We start from the raw sequence: 26,868 nt of genomic DNA on the forward strand, positions 1-26,868 counted from the left end.
TTAATGTTTGAATAACCTGAATGAGGTACCCGAGGGTTTCACTTTAGAACCATTGATTGGTGTTTATAATTGACTGAATTGTTTGGGAAGTACAATTTACAAGTTTATGGATTGTATAAAATTTGATAATGTCACAAAAAGTCAACAGAATAACAGACTTCAATAATTCAAAGAATGTTGAAATAGGCAGACACAATTTAGTGTAGTTAAATGTGTGACTGTCTTCATACTGATATCTACGTTAGCAATGACAGAGAGAATGAAAAGGTACTTTCAGCAGCTAACATCGTATCTAGAGTTTCGCCATTCACAGGTAAAGCACACCTTTAGACCACTTCTCCCCCCCCCCCCACCCCACCGCCTGATCCAATCAGCTCCCCAGTCATGAGCATGAAAAATGAAGCAGCTATCAAGTGAGGAGGAGGTCTGTATGTTTTTTTGTCAGTGGCCTTCCTATGGATATTAAACCATGTGAGCTTTACTTTGGCTTTTGATCATTTAAGGATTATGAAGGTTCACTGATCAAGCTAACACAACAGCCAGTTGGCTTTGTTGCATTTAACAGCAGAGTGGGAGCATAAGCAGCAAAGAATGCTATGTTCATCTGCGCTGCTGCTGCAGTTGCAGCTGCTGCATGCTCAGATGCACTGGTATCCTCCATCTGAAGGATGGAAGTCTTGTCAGTTTTGTCAAGTATTTAACTGTCCTCACTGGAGTGCAAGGACAGACTGAATTTTGTTTTCAGGTTGTACTTTACTGAAGGAGATTTTGGAGAACTGGCTCGTTTCCATGACTTGGAGGGGATGGACTCGTCACTAAGGACTGTGAATTTAAAATCTTTACTGGTGAACTTTTTTCCATGTGGGAGGCTTCTTCAAATTCTACTCACTGTACGGACGAGTCACTTTTGTTGTTATAATCATTGCCAGTTGTGTATCAATAACTTGCCCAAGTACTGGCACTAAAGGGTTAAAATTTGTCTTTGGGTGGGGACGAGAATCATGAAAGAATGCAGATGACCATCCATTGTAATTCATACTTCATTTCGACAGTCATTTGCAACTGCTATTGGCAAGTTAAACTATCATTCCATCTCTTTCATTCAGAAATGCTTTCTGGCCAGAGGTATGTCGCACCTGCACTGTCTTGTGGAATCAGTCAGGAAATCATCTGCATAACGATTCCCCAGGATTAGTGCATTAGCATTATCTCAGAGGATGATCTCATCCTGCCATTGTACCTGAAGTAACTTGTGACTGTGAGTAACTGGGGGTTGTCTTGAATGGCATGTGACTGTGGGGGAGTGGCCGAGCATCTGTAAGCATGGATAACTGACTTGTATAAAGGGGATATGTTTTCTTTGTTCAGTGCCTCACTCTGACTCAACCTCGCATGCCTGCGAGGGGGGTTAAAGGGGATCACCTAGCTTGCACAAGCTTGAATCAACTTTAATTGTTTGCAGAAGTTAGTGTGTGCGAATTATATCTCGTGTGTGCAAAACCTCGGGAAAAGAACCTAATAGATCAGTGATCTTCATTCAACTTTTCACACAAACATATCCCTTGCATCCTTTGATACTCAAATTTCTATCATTTACAATCTTGAATGCATTCAATGACTAAGCACCTATAACTCTATGCAGTAGAGAAGCCAAAATGTATAATCTGTTAAAAGATTAAACTTCACCTCATTCCATGGCTTAAGTTTTATTGACTCCAGGGCCTCATGGTTCTGGACTTTCCATCATGGGGAAACCTCCTCCCACATGAAATTCTTAAAGGGCTTGTAAGATTACACATTTTTGATGAAATCACCTCTTATTCTTCTGAATTTCAATAGAGATGGGCCTAACTTACCTAGTCTCTCTCATAGGATGACTGGCTCACTTCAGACATCAGTTTAGCGAATTTTTGTGACATTCCATTTTTTTTTAAGGGGAGCAAAGCTGGTCATGATAGAGTAGGCATAATTTCACCAATATAATAGGTCTTTTATAACTGCCCTTAGACGTCCTTAGTCTTGCACTCCAATCATTTTGTAACAGAGGCTAACGTATCACTTGTCTTCCTCATTGCTTGCTACACCTGTTTCTTAACAGACTTTATGTAGGATTCATAGCCTCCACTTCCTCAACCATCTACAAGTGCTTCAACAATAATCTTCCTTTCCACATAAGATCAGGGTGGGAATGTTGGCTGATGATTAAACACATTAAGCATTAATCATAACTCGCCAGATACAAAGGCAGCCCATATCCATACACAGCAAGATCTGAACAACTAGGCCTGGGTTACTAAGTAACAAGAAACACTGGTATCATACAAGGGCTAGACAATTATAGTCTCCAACAAGAGGGAATCTAAACATCTCATCTTGTTGTTCAATGGCAGCGATCTCTGAATGCAGTTATCATCATGATCCTAAGGGCTACCATTAACCAGAAGGTTAATTGGATCAGTGTTATACATACTACAAGCAAGTCAGTGCTGGGAATTCTATGGTGTGAAATTCATCTTCTGTCTCCTCAGTCCACTACCTGTTATATTGTTACATATCCATTTACCAAAGCAGCAGTCAATCTATCTTCCACTCTTTTGTTGCTTTGTGATTGATTCCAAACTCCAGACTGTTCTCTGCCTTTTATCATCAACTCCAATAACTGGGGAAATTATGTTTCAACAAACCTTTTCAACCATGTTATGACATAGCTCGTTATCAGGTGAAACTTGAACCCAGGCCTCCAGCCAATGGGAAAGGATTTTGCCATTGCATAACAAGACCCTCACTCTCAGTGAGGGAATCCAGCTCTTTTTTCTTCAAAATAAACTCATGCACTTGCCTAGATAGTCAAACAATACATACTTTAGATATTTCCAAATCAGCCTGTCCAGAAGGATTACTACACACCTCTGGAGTAGGTGGCACCTGAGCCCAGGTATCCTGGTCCAGGGGTAAAGATACAACCGTTGCACCACTTGTGCCCTTAAAACCAGCTATTTTTGTCATACAGTGACAGGACCTTCAACAATAAATATTCAGCAAAACATATATTTGTGGATGATAGTGTTACGACATGGGGTAAACGCCTCTGCTAATTTAAAGCAGCCAAGCAGAGAAGATTCACATCGTGCTGTAATCTGTTAAAATTCAAGAGGCAAAGACTTATCCCAAATGACAGTATTTAAAGTAAAAATTAACAACTTTATTCTTTAAGTCCAACAGAGAATATTAAAACCAACAACTATTTACAACTCCTTTCTCTTAAACCAATCTTTTATTTCCTATTCTACAATACTAGTCCGATAAAAGAAATCCCGATTAAAGATTTACAAAACCAGTCAACTTTCAAAACCAGTCAGCTGTTTAATCTTCTCTTTGTATCTTCCTCTGCAGATTTTCCTGTCGCCTTTTCAATGCTGTGCTGCACAAACTTCTTATATCCAGGTACCTTTCAGACAGCTGTTCAACTGGCAGTCTGTACTTGTTCGTGACTTGGCAGTTCTCCCTCAACTGTTCAAAAATGTCTGGTTTTATACCCCAAAACATCAGTTTTAATATTATCAAAATACAAAATTTAAACTTGATTGGATTTTGGTACCTTGAGGAATAATTTAAATTGATTGGCCAAATTTGAATTTGCTTTTGTCTCATGGTAACCCAGCTGCTGCCAGCTGTTTCGATCAAATGTTATATTGTTATCTTGTTCACAACACTTGGTGCTATGTCAGGCTGGCCTTGCTAGCTTTTCAGCTCTCAAACGTACAGGACCTCGACACCTTCACAACAGTGGTGAGCCTGAGTATTCTTGCATACATCGCCGGAATATGTCTTTTTTAATTCTTAAAAGGACCATTGTTTACAACATTGTTATCATTTACAAGGCTAAGTCAAGACTGTGACAGAATACTCTCCACTCATCTGGATGATACAACTTAAGTAACACAAGAAGCTTGACACAATCCAAGACAAAGTAGCCACTGGATTGGCACCTCACCCTCTGTCATCTTGAGCATTCATAGAATCCCTCGTGTGGAAGCAGGCCATTTGGACAAAGTCCACACTGACCCACTTAACAGCATCCCAGACTCATTCCTCTACCATACTAATCCATCTTGTTGACACATTTCTGGACATTCTTGGCAACCCAGCATGGCCACTCTACCTAATCTGCACGCATTTAGACTGTGGGAGGAAACTAAAGCAACAGGAGGAAACCCACACATACATAAGAACATGCAAACTCCACACAGGCAGTTGCCCAAGTGTGGACTGAATGCAGGTCCCTGGCGCTTTGAGGGAGCAGTGCTAATCGCTGAGCCACCATGCCGCCCTTCACCACCACTATACGGTAGTAGCAGTGAGTATCATGTACAAGATGCATTGCAATTATTTACAAAGGCTCTTTTAACATCATCTTCCAAGCCAATGACTTCTAGCAACTAAAAAGTTAAGGGCAGCAGATGCTGGTCAATGCCATCTATTGCTAAATACTTTCCAAGCCATACAGTCTCCTAACTTAGAACTATACCACCAAACATCCTTCTGAATACCTACAATTCCCAGTCTCTCACTATTTGAAAATTTTCTGTTTGCCCTCTCCAAAAACCAATAATTTCACACTTTCCCATGTTATATTCCATTTGGTTAAATGTTCTATTCTGAGTCACTCAATCTTTTTATCTTCTTTCAGACTCTTGGCTTCCTCCTCACAGTTTGCTTCCTTATCCAAACTTGGACTGGGAGCAAACAGATGCAAAGCACTCCCCAATGATTTGGATTCTCTGTTGCTAACATCATAATCAGGTGAAGAGGGATCAATTGTCTCCCCTCTTTTCCTATTCTTCATTTGACAGCGATAGATTTATGATAAAAATGATGTACTTGTCAATTCTAGCAAATGTTTAACTGGTTATACACAGTTTTCCTAAGAGAGAAAAGGAAACCCATTCTGGGTCTGTTTCCTTGGCAGTTCGGGTGTTTGTTGTGTTGTGCAGAGAAAGCAGGTGCTAAAAACACACAAAGGTTGGTTTGCCAAATGACCTCTCTCCATCAGCCCAGCGATTCACTTAAGGTCATTATCAGTGTATTGTTATTGTAGTTCGATTAGATGATGCCTGAAAAATCCCTTCTCAGTCAAGCTTCCACTGTCCAAGCGGCTCCATCTGATGTTTTTCCCCAACAATGTTCAGTACCAATTGAATGTCTGGACTATATGGGAACATGGTCCATTCACAATCATGAGATTACTGTTTTTGGTGGGTTTTTGCAAACAGACAGACTTAATTTAAATGGTGCTGGCGAGCGGACAGTACGGTGATGCCACTGTGGATAGCCATCTTCGGCTGCAATCTCCAGTCGCTGGAATACTGTTTCAGTTTATTTTCAAAAAAGCGATTTGGATTTCCAACTGAGATTCAAAACTAACTGTTTATTAGAAAACAGGTTTTCATGGAAGTAAGTTCTAACTTTTTAGTTGGTTTGTTGCAGCCTGTTAACATGTAAATTACTTGTTTAGCCCTATTTTCCATGCAATAACCAACAAATGGAAGTGCCCATTACCATCACATTTCCGTATAGCACTCTTGTTTAAATAGCACTTCTATTCTAAAGCACTTCTTAAAAAAAATGTTTTACTAAAAAGAACGTTACACAGAAGAGATGAAAATCCACCTCTCAAGGACTAAAACTATTTAATAACATAATTTTCAGTTTACAGAAAATATGTTACAGATTGTGTCAGAAAGTGAAACGAGTGCTAGATGGTATGAGTAGGGCAATTTCTCTTGTATATTGACATACCTCACTTTCCCAGTCAAACTTGTATGAACGTGCTGCTGGAACTCTGTGTATTTTGACGCTAAGTATGTAAAATCTGGTGGCTTGTCTTTATATCGGTTTCTTGGATGCATAGATTTGTTAAGAGCCATCCTAAAAGAAAGGAAGAAAGATGGGACAATTTTTTGCAAGTATTATGAATGGAAGAAGAGCTAATTTATCATTATGAAACCAAATGCTGACATTATAAACACCTCTCATTAACTTGTTGGGATCATGAAAACAGAAATTCTTCTTGCCTCTGCCCAATAGCCATTAATGACAGCTACTTTACCAAGTAAACTAATGAAAAACATCACTGGTTTTAGGAGATGAGTAGGGAGAATTTCAGATTTTTTTTCTCCATTTCCTTAACTTCCCGAGACTACCTTAGTAACTCTAAGTTAGAACAACATATGGGGGCATGGGGAATTATTCGTGGGCCACAAGAGACTGGTGCATTTGGCATTCAAACGATGGGCTTTATAAACATCTATTTTCGCTGACGCAAAATAAATTTTTACATCACAACTGCAAATGAACCATTTTATTGTCTATAGTTTTAATCATAGGAACTATCCCACATAGCTTAAGTCATAACTATTCTGCTTTGATAACGGCCAAAATATGCCCTCTTATCTTAGATGTGTCAAGGTAGGCAGAGTTCCAAGATCTGGGTAAGACGCAAGCAAATATCAACCAAGACTACAAATAAAAAACATTTCTCATATTAGCATTTCATTGCTGTTGATATTTTGCAAATAGGCACTTCATCTTTCCTTCTCATTATGTTTTTTCCACAATTTTCCTTCATGTTGAAATTTCTGAATTATATTGCAGGAAAAGCAGCTACGTAAACCCTGATTTAGAATGAAAACAGAAGATGGCGTTTAGAAGGTAAAAACTTTATGGCAGCCTTGAGGAAAATAGGAATAATTTTGTTGAAAGGAAGTCAGTCAGTTCACAATTAAAATGATGGAAAATGCAACTGAATTTCCTTGCAAGCGGAGCCAGTTAGATAAAGAACAAAAGTGGGAAATACAGAATGTATGTCATGCTTTCATTTTCTAACAGTCTTCGACTTCCAAATTACCAATCTGAGAAAAATGCAACTGAAAGACACAACTTCTGGCCTCTCACATACAACACCACAAAAAGTTTCAAGTTGAAGACATATTTTCTCGATCAAACTCACATTTAAGTCACAAATTAACAATGATTCCCTGCCTTTCCTCCAGTTTCAGAGAAAGAAACTCACATTATCTGAGGATTCAAGGTTGAAGAAAATTTGGCACTATTAAGGAACAGGAGATATACTTGCTTTCCCATTTTCCATTTCTTTGATGTTGCAAGAATTGAAGGAAACAACAAGGTAAATCAAGGTAGGAGTGGAGAGGTTCAGAGGAGGAATTCCAAAGGTTAGGGAATGGCCATCTGAAGCACAGCCAACAATACTAAACAAAATGACCAAAATCTGAGAAAGTCACAAGGCCAGAATTCATGGAGCACTGATATCTCAGTTGCCCTGCAAAATACTAGAGGGCAATGGTTGGGAGGTAGTTGAAAACAAGGATAGGAAGTTTAAAATCACATTGTTTATGCAGGACCAGAAGACAACACAGGTTAGCAAGCACACGGTTAATAAGTAAACTGATCTTGAGGGAAATAGGAGAAAACAATGCACATTATGCTCACTACTTTCCCATAACAGTCATATAGATGCCCAAAGTAACTGTCCCTTAGTTCAGACTTCACCAAGAATCCACAACAAATCCGTTGTAATATTATGAGCAATCGACAAAACAAATGAGATCAAAATACCGTGTAGAAAGGGAAGGAATAGATTCATTATGAAGGATTATAAAATGGTGGACCAGACATGGAGAAAACTAAACATAAGTTACTTTATGTTTAAGATAAAGAAGTTTAATTTTAAAACAATAGATGTCCACCAACATCACGAATAATTTTGAAATACGTTTGGCAGGGTCGATATTAAATTTTGCGGGTTCAATTTGCTGCTTTTCCAGATTTCATGAATAAAAATAGCAATAGTGCTTTATTAACGCACTAATTCTAGTAATAAATTATCAGTTTTTTTTACACGCTTCTTGGAGCCACTAAACAATTACCTCCAGTATTTCAAAACATTGAAGACAACACACAGGCCTCAGCAAAAGCACATATAAACCCCCTTCACCATGAACCGGAAGGACTTCCTTCTCCGGTCAACAAGTTATGAGTGCTGCACATGCGTAATTTACTTCACAGTTTTACAGGGCAAAGTTTGCGAATGTTATCGGATGTTGATGTTGAGCCAATGCACACAGTACTCAACATTAGGGAGCTGTCAAGTCACATTTACATATTTGCTAAAGACACAAAAATTCCCCTCAAATTTTTTTCAGATTTTATCCTACTTGTTTTAAAAAATTGTAATCTGTTCTAAGATAGGTCTCTTCTGTTTCACCGGACGAACCTGAACAGGTTGAGATAAAAACAAGCTGTGCTCTTAAACAGTTTATCATAGTAAGTGCAATCATTGCAAGTGAGATCCTCATCAATTTACATCTAATTTCCAACCTACTTACCATGTCTGTGCGTATAGCATGGGACTTTTTCTAATTTTAAACTTCTCAAATTTAGTGATTACAGTAGCTAGATAAAGTTGGGAAATAATAGGGAAAAACAAGCTATTCTTCACAATTAATCGACTTTTTTCCCCCAGAAAATCAGGAAGTAGGATCGCCAGTGTGAAGTTTGGGAATAACAGAAAATGGACTCAGAAATCACCATAAGTGGCTCCTAACTGTATTTACACATTGGAAACAGCATTATGTAAGAAATGTTTGGATTTTGCAACAATTTGGGGGATTTTGCAACAATTTGGGGGACTGAACCAATAAAAATTGGCAAAAGTGGTCTGGAAGATGAGTTTGTAGAATACTTGTCTGGAGTTAGTTTCCTGGAACAACATCTTGTGGAACCAACTATGGATAAACCTATATTAGACCTAGTATTGCACAATGATCCAAGATTAATTCTGAACACCAACAGAAAAGGAATTGCTGAAAAAGCTCAGAATAAAAGTTTCATATCAAGCATGAACATTGACATACTGTACTCCTGTGCCAAACAAAAATCTTAAAACTAATCACATTGATCTGAGAGAAAAAAAATTATTAGATGTTTGGGTAAATTGAGTGAAAGATATAACAATAAATAAACAGGAAAAAAAAACAATTCTAAATGGTCAACAAAAATGTATTCCTTAAAAATCAAAAGCTCAATCAACAAGAAGCATTTAATCCTAGCTATGAAAGAAGTTAAGGACAGGGTCAGATTGAAAGGAGTTCATAATAATGAATATAATAGTCAGTCTCAGAACAGACTGTTATTTAGAAATCATGAAATGGACATCAAAAAGTTGATAAAAGGAAAAACAAGAGGAAATTGGCCAAGAATATAAAACAGATTGGAAGAGATTTTCTAAGTATATAAAAGGGAGAAGAGTAGAAGGAGAAATGAGTAAATAGAAAACTTTGCGCAAACTTTTGTGACACAGTAAAAGACCTGGATCACATATCAGACAATGAAGATAGCCAAGGCCTAATAATATGGCAGCATATAAGAATTAATACCAGCAGAGGAACAAGTGTTAGGAAAAATCCAAGGGCCAAAAATCCAACAAAACCCCAGATCTACATGCTTGGATTCCAAAGAAGTTTATGTCTGGTTGAATTTACTGTAATTCTTTAAATTAATACAGAATACCTACAGTAAGATCTTGAACAAATAAGGGTTTTAAAAGTTTGTGCAGAAGCAGTAAATTTGCTTTGTATATTAACTTACCACTAAAATTAAGGAAAGTTAATTGTGACTACCATTGTCACATCAATACATTTTTGGTTCTTTGAGATTATAAATTTAAATTGAAATGACATAAGTCTCAAGGTAAGTCACCACCTTCTATATTCAAATTTACACAACTATAATTTGTTGTATTTGAACCAAAATAAAATTCTGATACATACTTTTGTGTAATTTCTTACACAAAAGAAATTGTGTAAGAATTTCTTACACATCGGTTTTACAAAGTCTTCATGTACTCTTGTACTTTTATGTTGCATTATCTGCAACAATTAATTAAATATATTTTCAAACATTTATGAATTAATCTATAATGGTGGACTGAAATACGCCTGGAAACAGACCCTTTGGGTCCAACTACTCCATGGAGAAAGTGAGGACTGCAGCTGCCGGAGATCAGAGTCGAGAGTGTAGTGCTGGAAAAGCACAGCACATCAAAAACGTTGATTCTCCTGCTGCTCGGATGCTGTCTGACCTGCTGTGCTTTTCCAGCACTACACACGACTCCAACTACCTATGCCAACCATGATCCCAAACTAAATTAGTCTCACCTGCCTGTGTTTGGCCCATTTCCCTCCAAACCTTTCCTGTTCATGAACTTATCTAAGTGTGTTTTAAATGATGTAACTGTACCTTCATCCACCATTCCTCAGGTAGTTCATTCCACATGCAAATCATTCCACATAGACATTTCTGTGTAAACAAATTTCCCCTCATGTCATTTTTAAAATCTCTTTCCTCTCATCTTAAAAATATGTTCTCTCATCTTGAAATCCCCCATCCTACCATTAATCCTATCTGTACCCTTCATGATTTTACAAACCTCCATTCGGTCACCTCTCAACCTCCTCTGCTCCATTAAAAAAAAAGTCCCAGCCTATCCAGCCTTACTTTATAACTCAAACCTTCCATACCCAGCAATATCCTGGTAAATTTCTTCTGAATCCTCTCGAGCTTAATAATATCTCTCCTGGAACGAGGTGGTCAGAACTGGTCACAGTACTCCAGAAGAGACCTCACCAATGTTCTGCACAACCTCAACATGATTTCCCAACTCATATACTCGAAGGACTGAGCAATGAAGGCAAACATGCAAAATGTCTGTCTGTATGTGATGCAAACTTCAAAGAATTATGTACCTAAACCCTCAAGTAACTCTATTCTACAACACTACCCAAGGCCCTGCATGAATTGTATATGTATATCCTGCCCCTGTTTGTTGTTCCAAAATGTATTACCTTACATTTATCCAAATTGAACTCCATAATCTGCCATTTTTCAGCACATTGACCCAAATGATCAAAATCCCGTTGTAATCTTAGAAAACTTCCTTCACTGTCTATGCCACCAAATTTGGTGTAACTTTTTAAAAATTTGTCATACTTTTCTTCAAAAAGAAACTCTCGTTGTGTTACAGAAAACAGCCATTGTATGTTATGTGGTACTGTCCATTGTCCAAAAGGCCTCAGATATGCTTACTCACCAGTATTGCATACACTGACTACAATCAAGTTGGAATTTGGGCAGCTAGATCACACAAGAGAAAAATCTCACCCAACGACATTCCTGTGACCCATAGAAACATTTTTAAAAAAGGAATAGTAGACTATTTGGCCCTCCAAGTCTGCTCCACCTTTAATTTTGAATCATGGCTGATTGTCCAACTCAATAGCTCGTTCCTGCTTTTTCTCCGGAATCTTTGATCCCTTGAACCCAGGTACAAAATTCAACTTCTTGAAATCATACAACATTTGGCCTTAATTGATTTCTGTGGTGAAAAACATTTCTCCTAACTGGTTTACTCACTTTCTTAGACTGTGACCTTTGGTTCTGGACTCCCCTGCCATCAGGAACCTTCATTGTGCATCTACCCTGAGTTGTCCTATTAGAATTTTTTTGTCTTCTATGAGATTCTACCATCCCTCACCCCAATTCTTCTGAACTCAAGCTAATATAATTCTACCTGATTCAACCTCTTCAACTAATTATCCACATAAGTCAGCCCCGCCATCACTGGAATCAGTCGAGTAAATATTCTCTGCATTCCCTCTATAGCAAGGACATTCTTCTTCAGATAAGGAGACCAAAACTGCACACACTATTCCAGGTGTGGTTTCACTAAGGTTCTGTGTAATTGCAGCAAGACACCCCTGCTCCTGTACTCAAATCCTCTCATGATGAAGTCCAACATACCATTCCCTTCTTGACTGCCTGCAGCACCAATGGTTTTACTTTCAGCAATTGGTGTACAAGGACACCCAGGTCATGTTGCACATTCTCCTCCCTCAATTTATTGCCATTTAGATAATAATCTACTTTCCTGTTTTTGCTCCCAAAGTGGATAACTCACATTGATCTATGTTATACTGCACTTGCCCACTCACTCACTTTGTCCAAACTACATTGAAATATCTCTAGATTCTCGTCACAGCTCATCCTCCTATCCAGCTTTGTACAACTGCAAATTTTGAGATATTTCATTTAGTTCCCTCATCTAAATCATTAATATGAACGGCTGGGCCAACCACTGATCCCTGTGATACCTTACTAGTCACTGCCTGCTATTCAGAAAAAGACCCATGTATTTTTACTCTGTTTCCTGTCAGCCAAACAGTTCCCCACCCATTTCAATACACTCCCAACAAACCCATGGACTTCAGTTTTATGCGCTAATCTTTCATGTCGGACTTTGTCAAAAGCCTTCTGAAAGTCCAAATAAACAACATACAATGTCTCCCCCCAAATATTCTACCAGTTAGATCCTCAAAAAATTACAGTACATTTGTAAAGCATGATTTCCATTTCTTAAATCCATGCCGAATCTGTCTAACCTTTCAACTGTTTTCTGGAATCTTAGAGGTGACCTTATCGAAATTTATAAAATCATGAGGGGCACAGATAGGGTAAGTAGACAAAGTATTTTCCCTGGAATGGGAGAGTCCAGAACCAGAGGGCACAAGTTTATGGTGAAAGGTGAAAATTTTAAGAGACCTAAGGGGCACCTTTTTCATGCAGAAGGTAGTAGGTGTATGAAATGAGCTGCCAGAGGAAGTGGTGGAGGCTGGTACAATTACAACATTTAAAAGGCATCTGGATGGGTACACAAATAGGAAGGGTTGACGGGGATATAGGCCAAGTGCTGGCAAATGGGATTAGATTAATTTAGGATATCTGGTTGGCATGGATAAGTTGGACCGAAGGGTCTGTTTCTGTGCTGTACATCTCTATGACTCTATAAATGCACTGCCATTAAATTTTTTAGAATGGACTTCGCAGCTTTCCCGACTGCTGACGTCAAGCTGACGAGTCTATAATTCCCAGCTTTATCTTTACCTCCCTTTTAAAATACAGGGATGAAAATTAACTTCTCTCCAATATATAGGAACCTTCCAGAGTCTTTTGAATCTTGGAAAATGACCACCAATGCATTCACTATTTCTAGGACCATTTTCTTCAGTACTCTGGGAAGTAGGTTATCAGGTTGTGGGGCTTTATTGACCTTCTATCCCATCGATTTCCCCAACACCATTTCCCGATGAGTACTAATTTCTTCCAGTTACTCCCTCTCATTAACTTCCTCAACATTTCTGGAATGTTATTTGTATCCTCCTTTATGTATACAAAATCAAAGTACGTATTTAGTTGGTCAGCAATTCTTTATTTCCCATTATAAATTCCCCCTTGCTGACTGTAAGGAACTTACATTTGTCTTCACTCATCTTTTTCTGTTCACATAACTGTAGAAACGTTTACAATCAATTTTTATATTCTCTGCAAGCTTACTCCCAGATTCTATTTTCCATTTCTTAATCAATCCCTTTGTCCACCTTTGCTGAATTCTAAGCTGCTTCCACTCCTCAGGTCTGTTTTTGTTTGGCTAATTTGTAGGATTCTTCCGTAGATCTAATACTATTTCTAATTTCTCTTGTAAACCATCATTTGGTTTCCCATTTTACTTTTGCACCAAACAGTAATGAACAATTATCACAGTTCACCCACGCACTCTTTGAATGTTTGCTATCACCTTTCAACTGTTTTCTCTTGAAGTAAAATTCCCCAATCATATAGCCAACTCAAGTGTCATACCATCGTAATTTCCTCTATTTACAATCAGGGCACTGGTCTTACACTCACCGACATCACTCTCCACCTTGATGAAAAATTCTATAACATTATAGTCGCCCAAAGGGCCTCGCGGACCTAGATTGCCAATTATTTCCTTTCTCATTACATAATACCCAATCGAGGACCCCCAGAAAAAAGTACACCTGTCAACACATAATCCTCATTGGTTGCCAATGCCAAAAGGGAACTTCGGGATGAAATCGTATCCCAACAAATTTAACACTTTCAAGTCGGGGTAAGGGCAGAGTGTGAGGAGAAGGAAAGATAATGAAAAACATTTGAAAATAGATATTGGCTCTGTTATCTACTTTCTGCACCACATTTTATAGAGAGGCGAATATTAGGGATCAAAAGTTTAAGTAATTGGCAGAAGGGTTCAAGAAAATTGAGGAGACATTTCATTTTTAACCAAGAGGGTGCCAGGGCTGTAGAACTCACAGCTTCAAAGGGCAGTACAGGTATAAACCTGAACTGCGCTTAAAACAAAACCCTGCATGTGCCTTTGATGTTCTGAATGCCTCAGGGTTCAGGATCCAGAGCTGGATAGAGAGATTATGCTGAATCTCTCATTGAATCATAGAATAATAACACTGTACAAGCAGGCCATTCGGCCCATCGAGTCCACACTAATCCTATGCCTATAACCATGCATTTTCCCCAGCTAATCCACCCAGCCTGCACATCCCTGGACAGTAGGGTCAATTTTAACATGGCCAATATGCCTAACCTGCACATCTTTGGACTGTGGGAGCCGACTGGAGCATTGGAGGAAATCCACACAGACACGGGGACAATATGCAAATTACACACACACACACAGAGTCATCCAAGGTTGGAATCAACCTGGGTCCCTGGTGCTGTGAGGCAGCAGTGCTAACCACTGAGCCACGATACTGCCCGTCTTTTTAACTGTAAGGCACGATGGACTGAATGACCTCCTTCTGTACAACAAACTGTTTCTATGTAACACCAGTAGTGTGTAATCACAAATCAATCTTTCATCAAATTACGAGATCACTCACTTTCTTTTAAAATGAGAAATTTTTATGTGAATGCATGAAATTCTTCTGAACCCAAAATAGAGTTTTCTGACCACAATAAGCAATAGCTTTGATCTCTGAAGTCATTCAGATGAAATCTCTCTTCTGATAACAATTCAGAATTAGCAAACTGAGCAATCTCAATTGGAATAGTTAAGGAAGGAAGTTTTGGTGCAGTTGTCCAGGGCTTTGGTGAAACACACTGGGGTACGATGAATGATTCATCTCTTAATTGTTATGAATAATTCCATTCAAAAGAGTGCTTTCTGCTGATCAATCTACAAGTCAGGAACTTGTCCAAATGTGATGGACTGAATTACAACCCTTCGCTTGTCTAACCTTTCAATCAGATCATGGTTGATAGGCAGCAAAGTGTGCTGTACAAAGGACAAAAGGAGGTTGCTGACAGATATAGAGAAGTTGAGTGGCAGGGCAAAATTATGGCTGATGGTGTATATTGTGGGAAATTATGAAGTTGTTGACTCGTCGGAAGAATTTTAAAAAATATTATTTCAACATAGAACAATTGCAGAATTCCAGGTACAGTGGAATTCAGTGTTCTAGTACATGATTAACAAAACGATTGTATGCAGGTACAGCAAGTAATTAAGGTCAATGGGACACTAACCTTAATTACGACTAGAACTGGAAAGTAAGGAGTTTACTTCTCAAATATTTTATGTAGTCTTGGTCTCCTTATTCAAGGTTGACAGGGTTGGCTAGCTCAGTTGGCTGGGTGGCAGGTTTGTAATGCAGAGTAATGCCAACACTCCGCGTTCAATTTCCACACCAGCTGAGGCCATCATGAAGGTTCCACCTTCTCAACCTTGCCCCTCATTTGACGTGTGCTGACTCCCAGGTTAAACCACCATCAGTTTTCTACCTCTCTCATGACAGCAACCCTACAGTCTTTAGGGACTATGGTGACATAACATGATATATTTAAGGTTGAATGTTCTTATGAACGTAAATGCATTGGAGGTGGTTCAAAGAAGACACTAAATTCATACCTGGAATGAGCTGGCTGTCTTAAGGAGAGATTGAACAGGCTGGGCTTGTTTTCACTGGATTTTGAAGAGTGATTGAAATTTACTAAATGGTCTTGACAAGGTGTTCTTTCTTGTGGGTGGGTACATAATTTACTCTTCCTAATCCATCCTCCATCAGGACTTTTCACTCATTACTCCTGTTATTAGAGACATACAGGTCACCCCCTCCAAAACGTGAGGTTAAAAATTCCAATGAATGTTTAAATGCATTCATGGTCCTCTCTGACCCTCTTCAGTTCCATAAATACCTCCAGTTCATCAATGCCCATCCACAAGTTGGATTTACATTTACACATTTAATTTGTGAATGTTGCGAAATGGTGGAATTTTTTCATTCACTCAGCAGCTGTGCTGCTGTGGCAACATGCACTTTTACATGTAACTTATTGGCTGGAATGTTAAATAGTGATAGTACAGACCCCAATGTTTTCATCACATGGCTGACCAGGAATCTCTCTCACTCTTCACATCTGCCATTCTGGTTTTGGAAGGATTTGCAGGATAAGAAGTGAACTGTTTGCCTGCCCTATGAACAAACTTTCCATGGTCAGGAGTTCGTAAGTGAGAAGCACAAACCTGGGACTTCTGGGTCAGTAGCAGAAATACTATCCATTGTGCCAGAAGATCTCAATTCCTCTCCACCTCACCCCATTCCCTCCTCCAAGTGCTGCTCAGAAGTGACAACAAAGCTATATATTAGAATAAATTAGTATAGTTTAACCAGAGATAGATTAAGTACCACCTTAAAGAGAAAGAGAGAGATCAATCAGGTCTGCTTCTCTACTATAAGGAAAACAGGCCCAGCCTACCTAGTCTCTCTTGATTGCTGAAACTCTCCAGCTCAAGCAACTTCCTGGTGAATCTCCTTTGCATGCTTACCAGTACAATCACATTCATCTGATAACATGGCAACCGCAGTGTTACATAGTACTCCCAGTTGTGGCCTAATGGTTGTCTCATATAGCTCCAACATAACCTGGGCAAACCCAGCAGCATCTAGACCAGTGAAGGGTTACTGGATGAGATGTTGCCTAATCTGCTGAGCTTCTTCAGCAGCTTCTAATTATTCAGATCTCCAGCATCTGCAGTTCTTAGTTTTATTCCAACATACCCTCCCTGCTCATATTTTCAATGCCTCAAGAAATAAAGGCAAGTATCCCATATGCCTTTTTAACCACCTATCCTGCTGCCTTCAAGTATCTGTGAACATGCACACTAACATCCCTCTGGTTCTCTGTGTTTCTTTGGGTGCTACCATTACTTGTGTACTCCATTGCCTTATTTGTCAACCAAAAATGAATCACCTCACACATTTCAGAAATAAATTCCATTTATAAATGTTTTGCTCACCTGACCAACCTGCCTATATTGTAGTCTAAGGGTCCTTGCTATTTAGCATATGGATTTACAAATCATCTTATTGTTAATGATAAAACCTTACATATTTTTGTCGAGATCAGCAGGGAACCCAGCACTGAACCCTTTGGTATGCCACTGGACACAGGCTGCCGGACACAAAAACTACATTTGAACATCATCTTCTATTTTCTGCCAGTAAGCCAATTTTAGATCCAATTTGCCAAATTGTCCTGGATCCCATGGATTGTTACCTTTCTGACCAGGTTTGAGATCTTAGCAAAAGCCTGACTAAAGTCCAGGTAGATGAGATCCACTGCAGTCACCTCCACAAAAAACCTCAATCAGACCTACCAGTAAGATCTCCCCCGATAAATCCATGCTTATTACCCTTGATTAACCCTTGCTTCCAGAAATGTAGAATAAGTCTGTCCCTCAGAATTATTTAGAATTGTTTTCTTACCACTGACATGAGACTCACTAGTCTATAATTCCCTGGTTTATCCTAGCCACTCTTCTTGAATTACAGTACTGTCCTCCAGTCTTCTGGCACCTCATGTTCAATAGTTAAAATCCGCTCAACCTTCCCTAAGTAGACAACCACTCCATCCCAGCAATCCATCCAATGAACCTTCTTTGAACTGCTTCCAAAGTAATTATTTTTTTAGGCTTGGTACTAAATCTAAACGCTGATCTTGGTACAGTCTTACTAATAGCCTTTACAATTGTAGGAAGAAACTTGTCTTTTTAAACTCCATCCCATTTTCTATAAAGGTGGGGGTGGCATATTGTAATGGAGGGATTTGAAAACAGCAAATAACAATGTTATTTGACTCCGAGCTGAAAATGTGTTGCTGGAAAAGCGCAGCAGGTCAGGCAGCATCCAGGGAACAGGAGAATCGACGTTTCGGGCATAAGCCCTTCTTCAGGAATTCTCCCGGAGAATTCCTGAAGAAGGGCTTATGCCCGAAACGTCGATTCTCCTGTTCCCTGGATGCTGCCTGACCTGCTGCGCTTTTCCAGCAACACATTTTCAGCTCTGATCTCCAGCATCTGCAGACCTCATTTTCTCCCCTTATTTGACTCCGAGCCAATCAAGGTCAGTGAATGGGCTTTTGTGCCATTTGGGACCATTGGTTACCTAGTTGTTATCAGGAGATATGGGATGTCCTGAGCAATTAAAAGCCAGTGTTGAAACTGGAAGATTTTGCAAAACCAAAGACAATCCAGCACTGTTCTACCAACAATTGAAATTAGCCAGTTGTGCAGGTTAGAAATCAAATAGGAAACACCTTCCCTTTTTCTCCACTGAATTGGCCAATCAATGGACTGCTGATCTCATTTATCTTAATCATTAACACAAAGCTGTCTTCCCAGTTTGCTGACATCGGCAGATTTGATTAATTTGTCCTATAACCCATTTCACCTTTGGTCAAGGTGGAGATGTTTTCATTTCAGTCACAAATTTAATGCACACCCTCATCAAGAACAAACCACTGTTAAGATATATAAAAATGTAAAAAATTTCAAATCTGAAACAAACATAAATTCTCCAGAAACTCAGCAGTCTGGCAGCATTTGTAGACAGGAGAAAGTGAGGTCTGCAGATGCTGGAGATCAAAGTTGAAACTTTATTGCTGGAACAGCACAGCAGGTCAGGCAGCATCCAGGGAACAGGAGATTCGACGTTTCGGGCACAGGCCCTTCAGACAGAAAGCAGAGTTCATGTTTTCAGTCCAGTGATGCTTTGTCAGAACTGAAAGCTAGGAAATGTTGATACTTATGTGAGTGATGGGGGGGGGGGGGCTGGAATGATACAGAGTTGATCCATCAAAAGGGAAAAAAGAAAGCAGACAAAGAAATTGTTGATAATAATGGAAGGAAGAAGTGGTGAAACAAGGATTGAGAGGACCTGAAATCGGACTGGCTGCTATAAAAACAGGACATGGGAGAATGGGGTGGATAACAGACATGTGTAGAGGTGTTCATATTCTGAAACTCGTGTGTTAAAGAAGTAGGCAATTGGAAGTACAGTTTCATTTTACGGATGGGACATAGGTATTCCACAAAGTGGCCACTCAATCTGTATTTTGTCTCCCCATTATACAGAAGACCTTATTGTGAGTAGTGTTACTAGATTGAATGAAGAGCACTGCTTTATCTGGAAATTGTCTGAAGCATTGGATATTGAGAAGGGAGGAAAAAGCTATGCACCTTGATAAATTGCATTGGAAGGTACCATGGGTGTGTGAAGACAGGTTGGAAGGGGAGGATGAGTGGACCACTGTGTCCCAAAGGGAATAGTCCCTGTTGAATGCTGACAAAAGAGGGAAATAACATGTCTGTGCATGGCATTTGGCTAGAGGTACTGGGAACAGCAGCTTATGATTGTTTGGGTGCAGAGGCTGATGGGGTTTAAAGTGGGCATCCTGTCTTTGTTGTGGGACAGGAGAGAAGGAAACAGGTTGAGGGAGAAGTACAGAAAATGGGTTCAATATGATTGAGGTCCCTGTCGAACCACAGTGGCTGGGAAAACTTGATTGGGAAAAGTTGGACATGTGAGGCCCATCCAACCCCAGCAGAAGGTGTCATCATCAGAATAAATGCAAAAGAGAAACAGAACAGAATGGAACCCTCTTAAGAGGCAAGGTGTGAGAGTGTATAGTCAATGAGTTTGTGATGGATATCGGTGGCTAGTTTATTCACAGAAATGAAAATCGAATAGAATCCATACAGTGTGGAAACAGGCCATTTGGACCATCAAGTCCATACCGACCCTCCAAAGAGTAACCCACCAAGACCCATTCCCCTAACATTTACACCCAACTAATGCACCTAACCTACACTTCCCCAAACACTGTGGGCAATTTAGCATCAAATCACCTAACCTGCACATCTTTGGATTGTGGGAGGAAACCGGAGCACCCGGAGAAAGCACACGCGGACACAGGGAGAATGTGCAAAACATAAGTCAGAGACAAGTGTGGTGCTGGAAAAGCACAGCACTTTCTCCGAAAAGTCAGAGACAGACAGGTGAAGGAATTATAGAAATTGGAAGCAAAATTGATTTTTTTTCCAGTCCGACAACAGAAAAAAAAGCACCATCAATGATGTACCTGAGAAAGAGTTACGGACAGATACTGGAATAAGGACCTTTTAAGATACGTTCTTCACTTCAGATACAAAACAGTAATACGCGAAAATAAACGGGCCATAATATTTAGTACAATTTTAAAAAACGTAGCTTTCCCAACAGGCCTACTCACACTTTCAAATTAGCTGAAACGCCCCCCACCCAACCGCTGTCAAACTGGCCACCGCCCTACTGCGCAACCTCACTCGCATCCCGCCTGCTTGAGCTGACGCTAGCGTCGGTGGACGGCGCATGCTCGCCAACAGACGAGTGGCGTCACTCCAGTTTTGCCTCTTGAATCAACGTCTGGTTTCCTCGCTTCTGTCCACTACGCAGGCGCGGTGAGGTGAGGGCGCGGGCGAATCCCGGGCGCCTGTCTGAGAGGCTGGCGCAGTGCGCAGGCGTGGAGGCGAAAGCGGTGTGCCGTACCCGGTCACTTATTCGGAAGAGGAGGAGTGGGAGAGAGGGGTGGAGGTTGGTTTGGGTTGGGGGGGGGGGAAAAGGAGGCCGCGACAGAGGGAGAAACGGACGGGATTGATGTGCGCATCTTGTTCTGCGCAGACTCCGCACGGCAGCGTAGAGGGAGAGACGGACCCGGGCGAGAGAGAGGAAAAAAACGAAGAAGCGGGGGGGAGGCTGCAATTCTGTTTGACAGCCGTAAAAAGAAATCTCTGGATTTTCGTCTGAATGGTCGCTAATAGCCCGCCGTGTCGAAGGCGACTTTCTTCAGGGTGAGTTGGTGTAGGTTTGTAATCGCTGAGGTTGATTAGATACAGCATTCGCTGGAGAAAAAGCTGAGGCGAGGAAGGCTTCTTTTCAGATTATGTGCCTTGCTGTGTGGTAATAAAATGGCGCCCGGCCGTTGGTAAAACATTAAAACGGGGGACCTTCAAATGATCTGGTTCTGTCGCTGCCTTTTTCTCCACGACCTTTGGCTATGTTTCAGACGCAGTTCCTCAAACCTCATAAAGTCGCCGACGTGGCCTCCTAAAAAATGGACATCCATTTTCTTTTTTGTGTATTTGGTTGGAGTTTGACCCAATTCCTTTCTATGCCGAAAAATGCAGGTTGGTATTTTTCTCCCTTCATTGCTGTGGTCGACGCCCGGATATGTAGCACCTAATTCCTTAATTTTCATTTTTTACAACAAAGTGTGCGTAATAGAATGGATGAGTATACTTGCAGGTTACGAGCAGGACTGATGAGTTTGGGTGGAGTGAGGAGAAACAAGATTTTTTTTACCGCAGGGTGGATCTTGACTTGAGACGCCCAACCAGGGTGTTATTCAAACAGGGTGATATGTATATAACATGTATATAATCGCCGAATTGCTTCATTTTATTTTTGATTTGGGATTTCATGATTTGAAGAAAAAAATGCAGTGTCTCATCATCGTTTTTTCGACATTAGTTTTATATTTTCACGATCGATGCAGTGCCATGAGCCACATGCATCCTGTTTTCTGGTGATGCAGGATTAACATTACGACATTTTTAAAACCTGCTTTTTCGTTGCCAGCTCTGGTTTTGCAGAATGCTCATCACGTTAGGGATGCCCATGGACTTAGAACGTGTCGACTTTAAAAATCGCTTTTAATCTGGAAGCTAATCTTGAATTGCTTGACAATAGTGGATAGTGCTGATTTTCCAATCAATATTTGGTGATATCGACATAATAGTTATGTTTTTTGTATGCAAATAACAGCTAACCAGGAACAGTAACATTTCATGTTTGTACAAATATTTGGTTGCATTTACGTTATCAACTTGATAAGAAGCAAGGTAGTTTAATTTAAACAGATCTATTCCAAACAGTTGGAAATCTTGGGTTAAGAACGGATTTGATCTTTTTGTAACTGACTATGGAGAAACCTACTTTGTGATCATGCTTTACTATAATTTATCTTGGTAAATTGAGAAATGCGGTACAGTAATTTAAGGTGTAAATTTATGGTTACAACCGGGGAAGAAAAGTAATGTAATCTAGGAATAAATTTACACAATTAATTTTAATATGTTCTAATTAAGACCTATTTAAATTCTTAAAACGAGAAACAAAATATTTTATAAATGCAGAAGCTCATTGGTAATTATTTGAATGTGTATGTTTGGGGTTTGGACAGCGTGTCAATCAAGTGGTTCTTTGAAACAATAGAAAATATATTGAGTTTATTAACATGTCAATAGATAAGAAATGGGTGTTAGGTAACTATTTTCAAATTGGTTTTAATTTATTTCCAAAATTTTGTTGTTTTTACGTCTCCAGATGTTCCTTTGGGAAGTTTTCACAACATGATTAGGTTGTTCATAGTTTTTTTTCTAAATCTTAATGTGAAAGGTGGATAGGTAATTTTAGCTCAGATAAACATTCACAACAAAAAAGTGCTGTGCACCTTGACAATCTGATATACAGGTAGAAAAATAATGGAAATACTCAGTTGGTCTATGTGTAGAGAAAAGCAGGGTTAAATTTCAGCTGTGTGACCTTTCATTATAACTCGGTGATCAAAGGTCATAGATGTCTGCAGAAGGTGCTGGAACTCAAGTTTTCTGTTTTTTATTCAGGGTAACCATTCACATTGTTTAGTTTTCTGTTAAATAAGTCCAAGCAGTTTACAGGGACTTGCAATGAAATGTTAGCTTTCCATGGTTGGCAGTTTTTTTATTTTAATCTATTTTTCTTGAATTTATTGTTAGTGCCTAGTGTCTCTGCATGGAAAGTTTAGTGGTTCAGTCAGGAAACAATTGAGCAGAAGGCAAGGAGATTGCTGTAAAATTCCTAATTGTGTTTGTGTTCTCAGCTCTAATGTTTAATTAGAAAAATCTCAGTTCACAATACAAATTGTTTTAAAGTTTACATTTTCCCTCAATTCTTTCAATCACCTTGTTCAGACATGTTATGTAACAGCTCTGGTGCAGGTATTACTCAAACTTGAATCTTCTGGCCCAGAGGTATGGTAATGGGCACTGCACCACAAGGGTGTTAAGCATAGCCTGGGATTCTGGATTGTTCATCTTGTTACATTCCCACTGTACCATCACTTCTCCTGAAACATTCACTGTCTGCCTTGATGAGATTTGAACCCACATCCCCGAAATATTAGTCTGAAGCTCTGGATTACTTATCCAGTGACCTAAAGGGGGCACCTGTATTTTCTTTTCCACTGATTCTGTGGATGTCTTCTAGTCGTTAGTTTTAAATGCACCATGGTGAGCTAATAGGCCTAATTTTAGCTTGGAGAGCCTGGCCATTGTCTTTCTGAAAGGCTGCCAAAATATCAGTCCTGTAAACATGCAAAATCTTGTATTTCTGCTCTTACGTTTTTAATAAAATTCTGTTTTAAAAATTTTATCAGCAAATAATTTCATTACTCATTCATGTTTGCAAAATGCATTTTGTAGCGGGGCGGTGATGGCCTAGTGGTACAACTGCTGGACTGTTAATTCAGAGACCCAGGTAATGTTCTGGGAACCTGTGTTCAAATCCTGCCATGGCAGATGGTGGAAATTGAATTCAATAACAAACTGGAAGTAAGAGTCTGCTGAAGACTGTGAATCCATTAATGTTTGTCAGAAAAGCCCATTTGGTTCATTTAGGAAAGCAAATTGCCATCCTTACTTGGTCTGGCTAACATGTGACTCCAGATCCACGGAAATGTGGTTGACTCTCAACTGCTCTCTGGTCAATGAGCGATAGCCAATAAATGCTGAGACCCGTGGCCTGTGAATGAACAATTTAAAAAAAAAAAATTTCCTGCTGACCTTGGATTTATTTGCATTGTGTAATACTGTATTAATTTATAATTTCTGAGCAGCTGGAAATGAACTGATTTGGTTTTGGCAGTAATTGATATTGGCAGTAGTACCCCATTTATAAATGCAATCTAATAGTTAGTGAAGACACATGGTGTTGCTAGCTCTCATTAGAAATTATCGTATATGCTTGTGACGAATTCCAATATTCTTGTAGCATTTCAGTGGACTTCACTTTAAACAGTTCCTTGCCCGTGTGTTTCATGTGATTTCTTTAGTTACCTCTACCAAACATCCGCTTAAGTTGTAAGATAGGACCAGTTTCAGTGCCTACTGTGCAACCTCCAGGAGCTGCTCCTGCTCTTCATGTTTTTTTTGCTTTGTGCCTCCTGACGTGACTTGAATTCGGTGATTTCATGTGATGAGGCGTACAAAACGAAAATGTCTTCTGACGTTTTACTTATCAGCTGTGCCGTCATGATTAGTTCTATTTTAAGATTATGTAAGCTTGAGCTTCCTGGAATGCTTGTTGAGATTTTTTTCTTGTATGTAGTTCACTGTCCTTGAAAGCCAACCTTAATACCAACATTTATTGAGTTTGACTTGTTCTTTTGGTGCTTAACATCTTAGAATAAAAAAGCATATTGATTTGATTATTTCAAACTTGCAAACAATTTGAAAATTAACTGACTTTCAGACTTGAGAGTAATTGTATGTTTTATGGTTATGTACAGTGTGACCAAAGCTTTTTGACAAGTACATGTGAAAAACATCCTAACTTGACTGAAATTTAACTAATCTTTAGGGTGCATACAGCTAGAATATTGAGGGTTGAGATTTTGGTGGCTTCGATTTTGCTTGTATATAAATAAGCTCCAGATGAATATAGGTTTGAATAATTTAGGGAAATTGTTTCTGTCCTGTCCAGAATCTTGGGAGTGTTTTGTAAAATAGGTGTTCTTTACTTGTGACATTGGTGTTTTCACAATTGGAATCCAGGAGATTCAAGTTTTTGTAATTTTCTGATCGGTGCATGTGTTACTGTCTTGACCTGTATTACTTAGGGCAATGGCAGTACTGGAGGACTGCATCTTACTATATTGAATGTACATGTTGACTTCACACAATTAATGAAACACATCGTTGACAGGTGAATCTTATTTGCAGGCTTTTTGATTTCTAAATCATAACTTATGATTCTGAATGCGATGAGGGTGACTGGCAGTTGGCAAAAGAAACATTCATGCAAGGTTATCAGCTTGCAAATTCAGAAATCATCAAATTCTCAGTTGTACATTTTTCTCTCATCTCAGTCTGAGAGAGAAAAACTGAACACTTGGAAAATTTTTCTGGAACATTATTTTCAATTTTCTATTGTGGAGGATAGCCAGAGTTGGCGTGATAGTCATACAGCGTGGAAGCAGACCCTTCAGTCCAACAGTCAATGCTGACCATATTCCCAAATTAAATTAGTCGTACCTGCCTGCATTTGGCCCATATCCTTTCAAACATTTCCTATTCATGTCCAAATGTCTTCTAACTGTTGTAACTGTACCAGCATCCACCAGTTCATTTAAGTTTATTCCACACACAAACCACTGTCAATGAACAAAGTTGCACCTCAAGTCTTTCCTTAAATCTTCCTCTTCTCTCACCTTTTAAAAATATGCCTCCTGGCCTTGTAATTGCCCAACCTAGGGAAAAGAAGATTGTCATTCACCTTAAATATAACCATTATAATTGTATAAACCTGTATAAGGTCACCTCTCAACCTCCAATGCTCCGTGAAAAATATTCCAGTCTATCCAGCGTTTCCTTCTAACTCAAACCCTTCGTTCTTGACAACATCCTCGTAAATTATTTCTCATCCCTCTCCAGCTTAATAATATCTTTCTGATAACAGCGTGACCAGAACTGGACACATTATTCGAGAAGAGGCCTCGCTATTGTCCTGTACAACCTCAACATGACATCCCAATTCCTCCATACTCAGAGGACTGAGCAATGAAGGCAAACATGCTAAATGCCTTCCTAACAACAGTGTCTACATGTGATGTAAAGAGCTGTGTACCTGTACTCTGAGGTTTTTCTCTTCTCCAACATTACCAAGGCTCGACTTTTAATTGTTTCAGTCCTGTCCTTGTTTGTTTTACCAAAACACAATATGTCACATGTATCCAAATTAAATTCCATCTGCTCTTCAGCACAATGACTCAATTGATCCAATTCTCTTTGTAATCTTGGATAACCTTCTTCACTGTCCACCATACCATCAATTTTGGTATCATCCGAAGATTAGTAACCATGCTTCTCATATTCTCATCTAAATCATTTACATAAATGACAAATAAAAGTGGACCCAGAACTGATTGCTGTGGAGCACTGCTGGTAACAGGCCTCCAGCATGAAAAACACTCCTCCTCCACCTTTGTCTCCTACTGTCAAGCCAATTTTGCATACAGTTGGCAAGCCCACCCTGAATCCCCTGTGCTCTAACTTTACAATTCAGTCTACCCATGTAGGACCTTGTCAAAGGTTTTACTAAAATCCAAGAAAACAATGTCTACTGCTGTGCCCTTATCAATGTTCTTACTTCCTCAAAACAACTCAAGCAAGTTTTAGAGGCAGTATTTCCCTCATACAAAACCTAATCATCTGTTGCCTCTCCAAATGCAAATTAATCCTATCTTTTCAGATTGCCTCCAACAACATACCCACAAATGAAGTTA

The 26,868-nt window shown here is 39.4% G+C and overlaps 2 protein-coding genes across 11 annotated transcripts in view; one reads left to right on the forward strand and one right to left on the reverse strand.

Moving 5' to 3' along the window:
• Positions 1-20,521, reverse strand: part of mettl16 (methyltransferase 16, N6-methyladenosine) — a 146,852-nt gene extending 126,331 nt beyond the window's left edge. The window contains exons 1-2 of one of the 10 annotated variants that reach the window (XM_087977287.1): positions 7,073-7,344; positions 5,800-5,928 (exon numbers count right to left, since the gene is read on the reverse strand). In XM_087977287.1, the coding sequence (XP_087833413.1) occupies positions 5,800-5,928; positions 7,073-7,143 (200 nt within the window). In that variant the 5' untranslated portion in view covers positions 7,144-7,344. Of the gene's footprint in view, positions 1-5,799; positions 5,929-7,072; positions 7,345-7,946; positions 8,039-20,370 lie in introns of those variants that run through there. The other 9 variants (XM_087977288.1, XM_043718296.2, XM_043718297.2 and 6 more) reach the window with 9 other exon arrangements.
• Positions 20,522-20,930: 409 nt separating this feature from the next.
• Positions 20,931-26,868, forward strand: part of LOC122563957 (lissencephaly-1 homolog) — a 79,533-nt gene continuing 73,595 nt past the window's right edge. Inside the window, exon 1 of the mRNA XM_043718303.2 lies at positions 20,931-21,118. Coding sequence (XP_043574238.1) covers positions 21,075-21,118 — 44 coding nt within the window. The 5' untranslated portion in view covers positions 20,931-21,074. The remainder of the gene's footprint in view (positions 21,119-26,868) is intronic.

The sequence above is a fragment of the Chiloscyllium plagiosum genome, unplaced genomic scaffold (assembly GCF_037043375.1).
Source record: "Chiloscyllium plagiosum isolate Xiang-an unplaced genomic scaffold, Cpla_swu_hap1 HiC_scaffold_31, whole genome shotgun sequence".
In the NCBI taxonomy this organism is placed as follows: Eukaryota; Metazoa; Chordata; class Chondrichthyes; order Orectolobiformes; family Hemiscylliidae; genus Chiloscyllium; species Chiloscyllium plagiosum.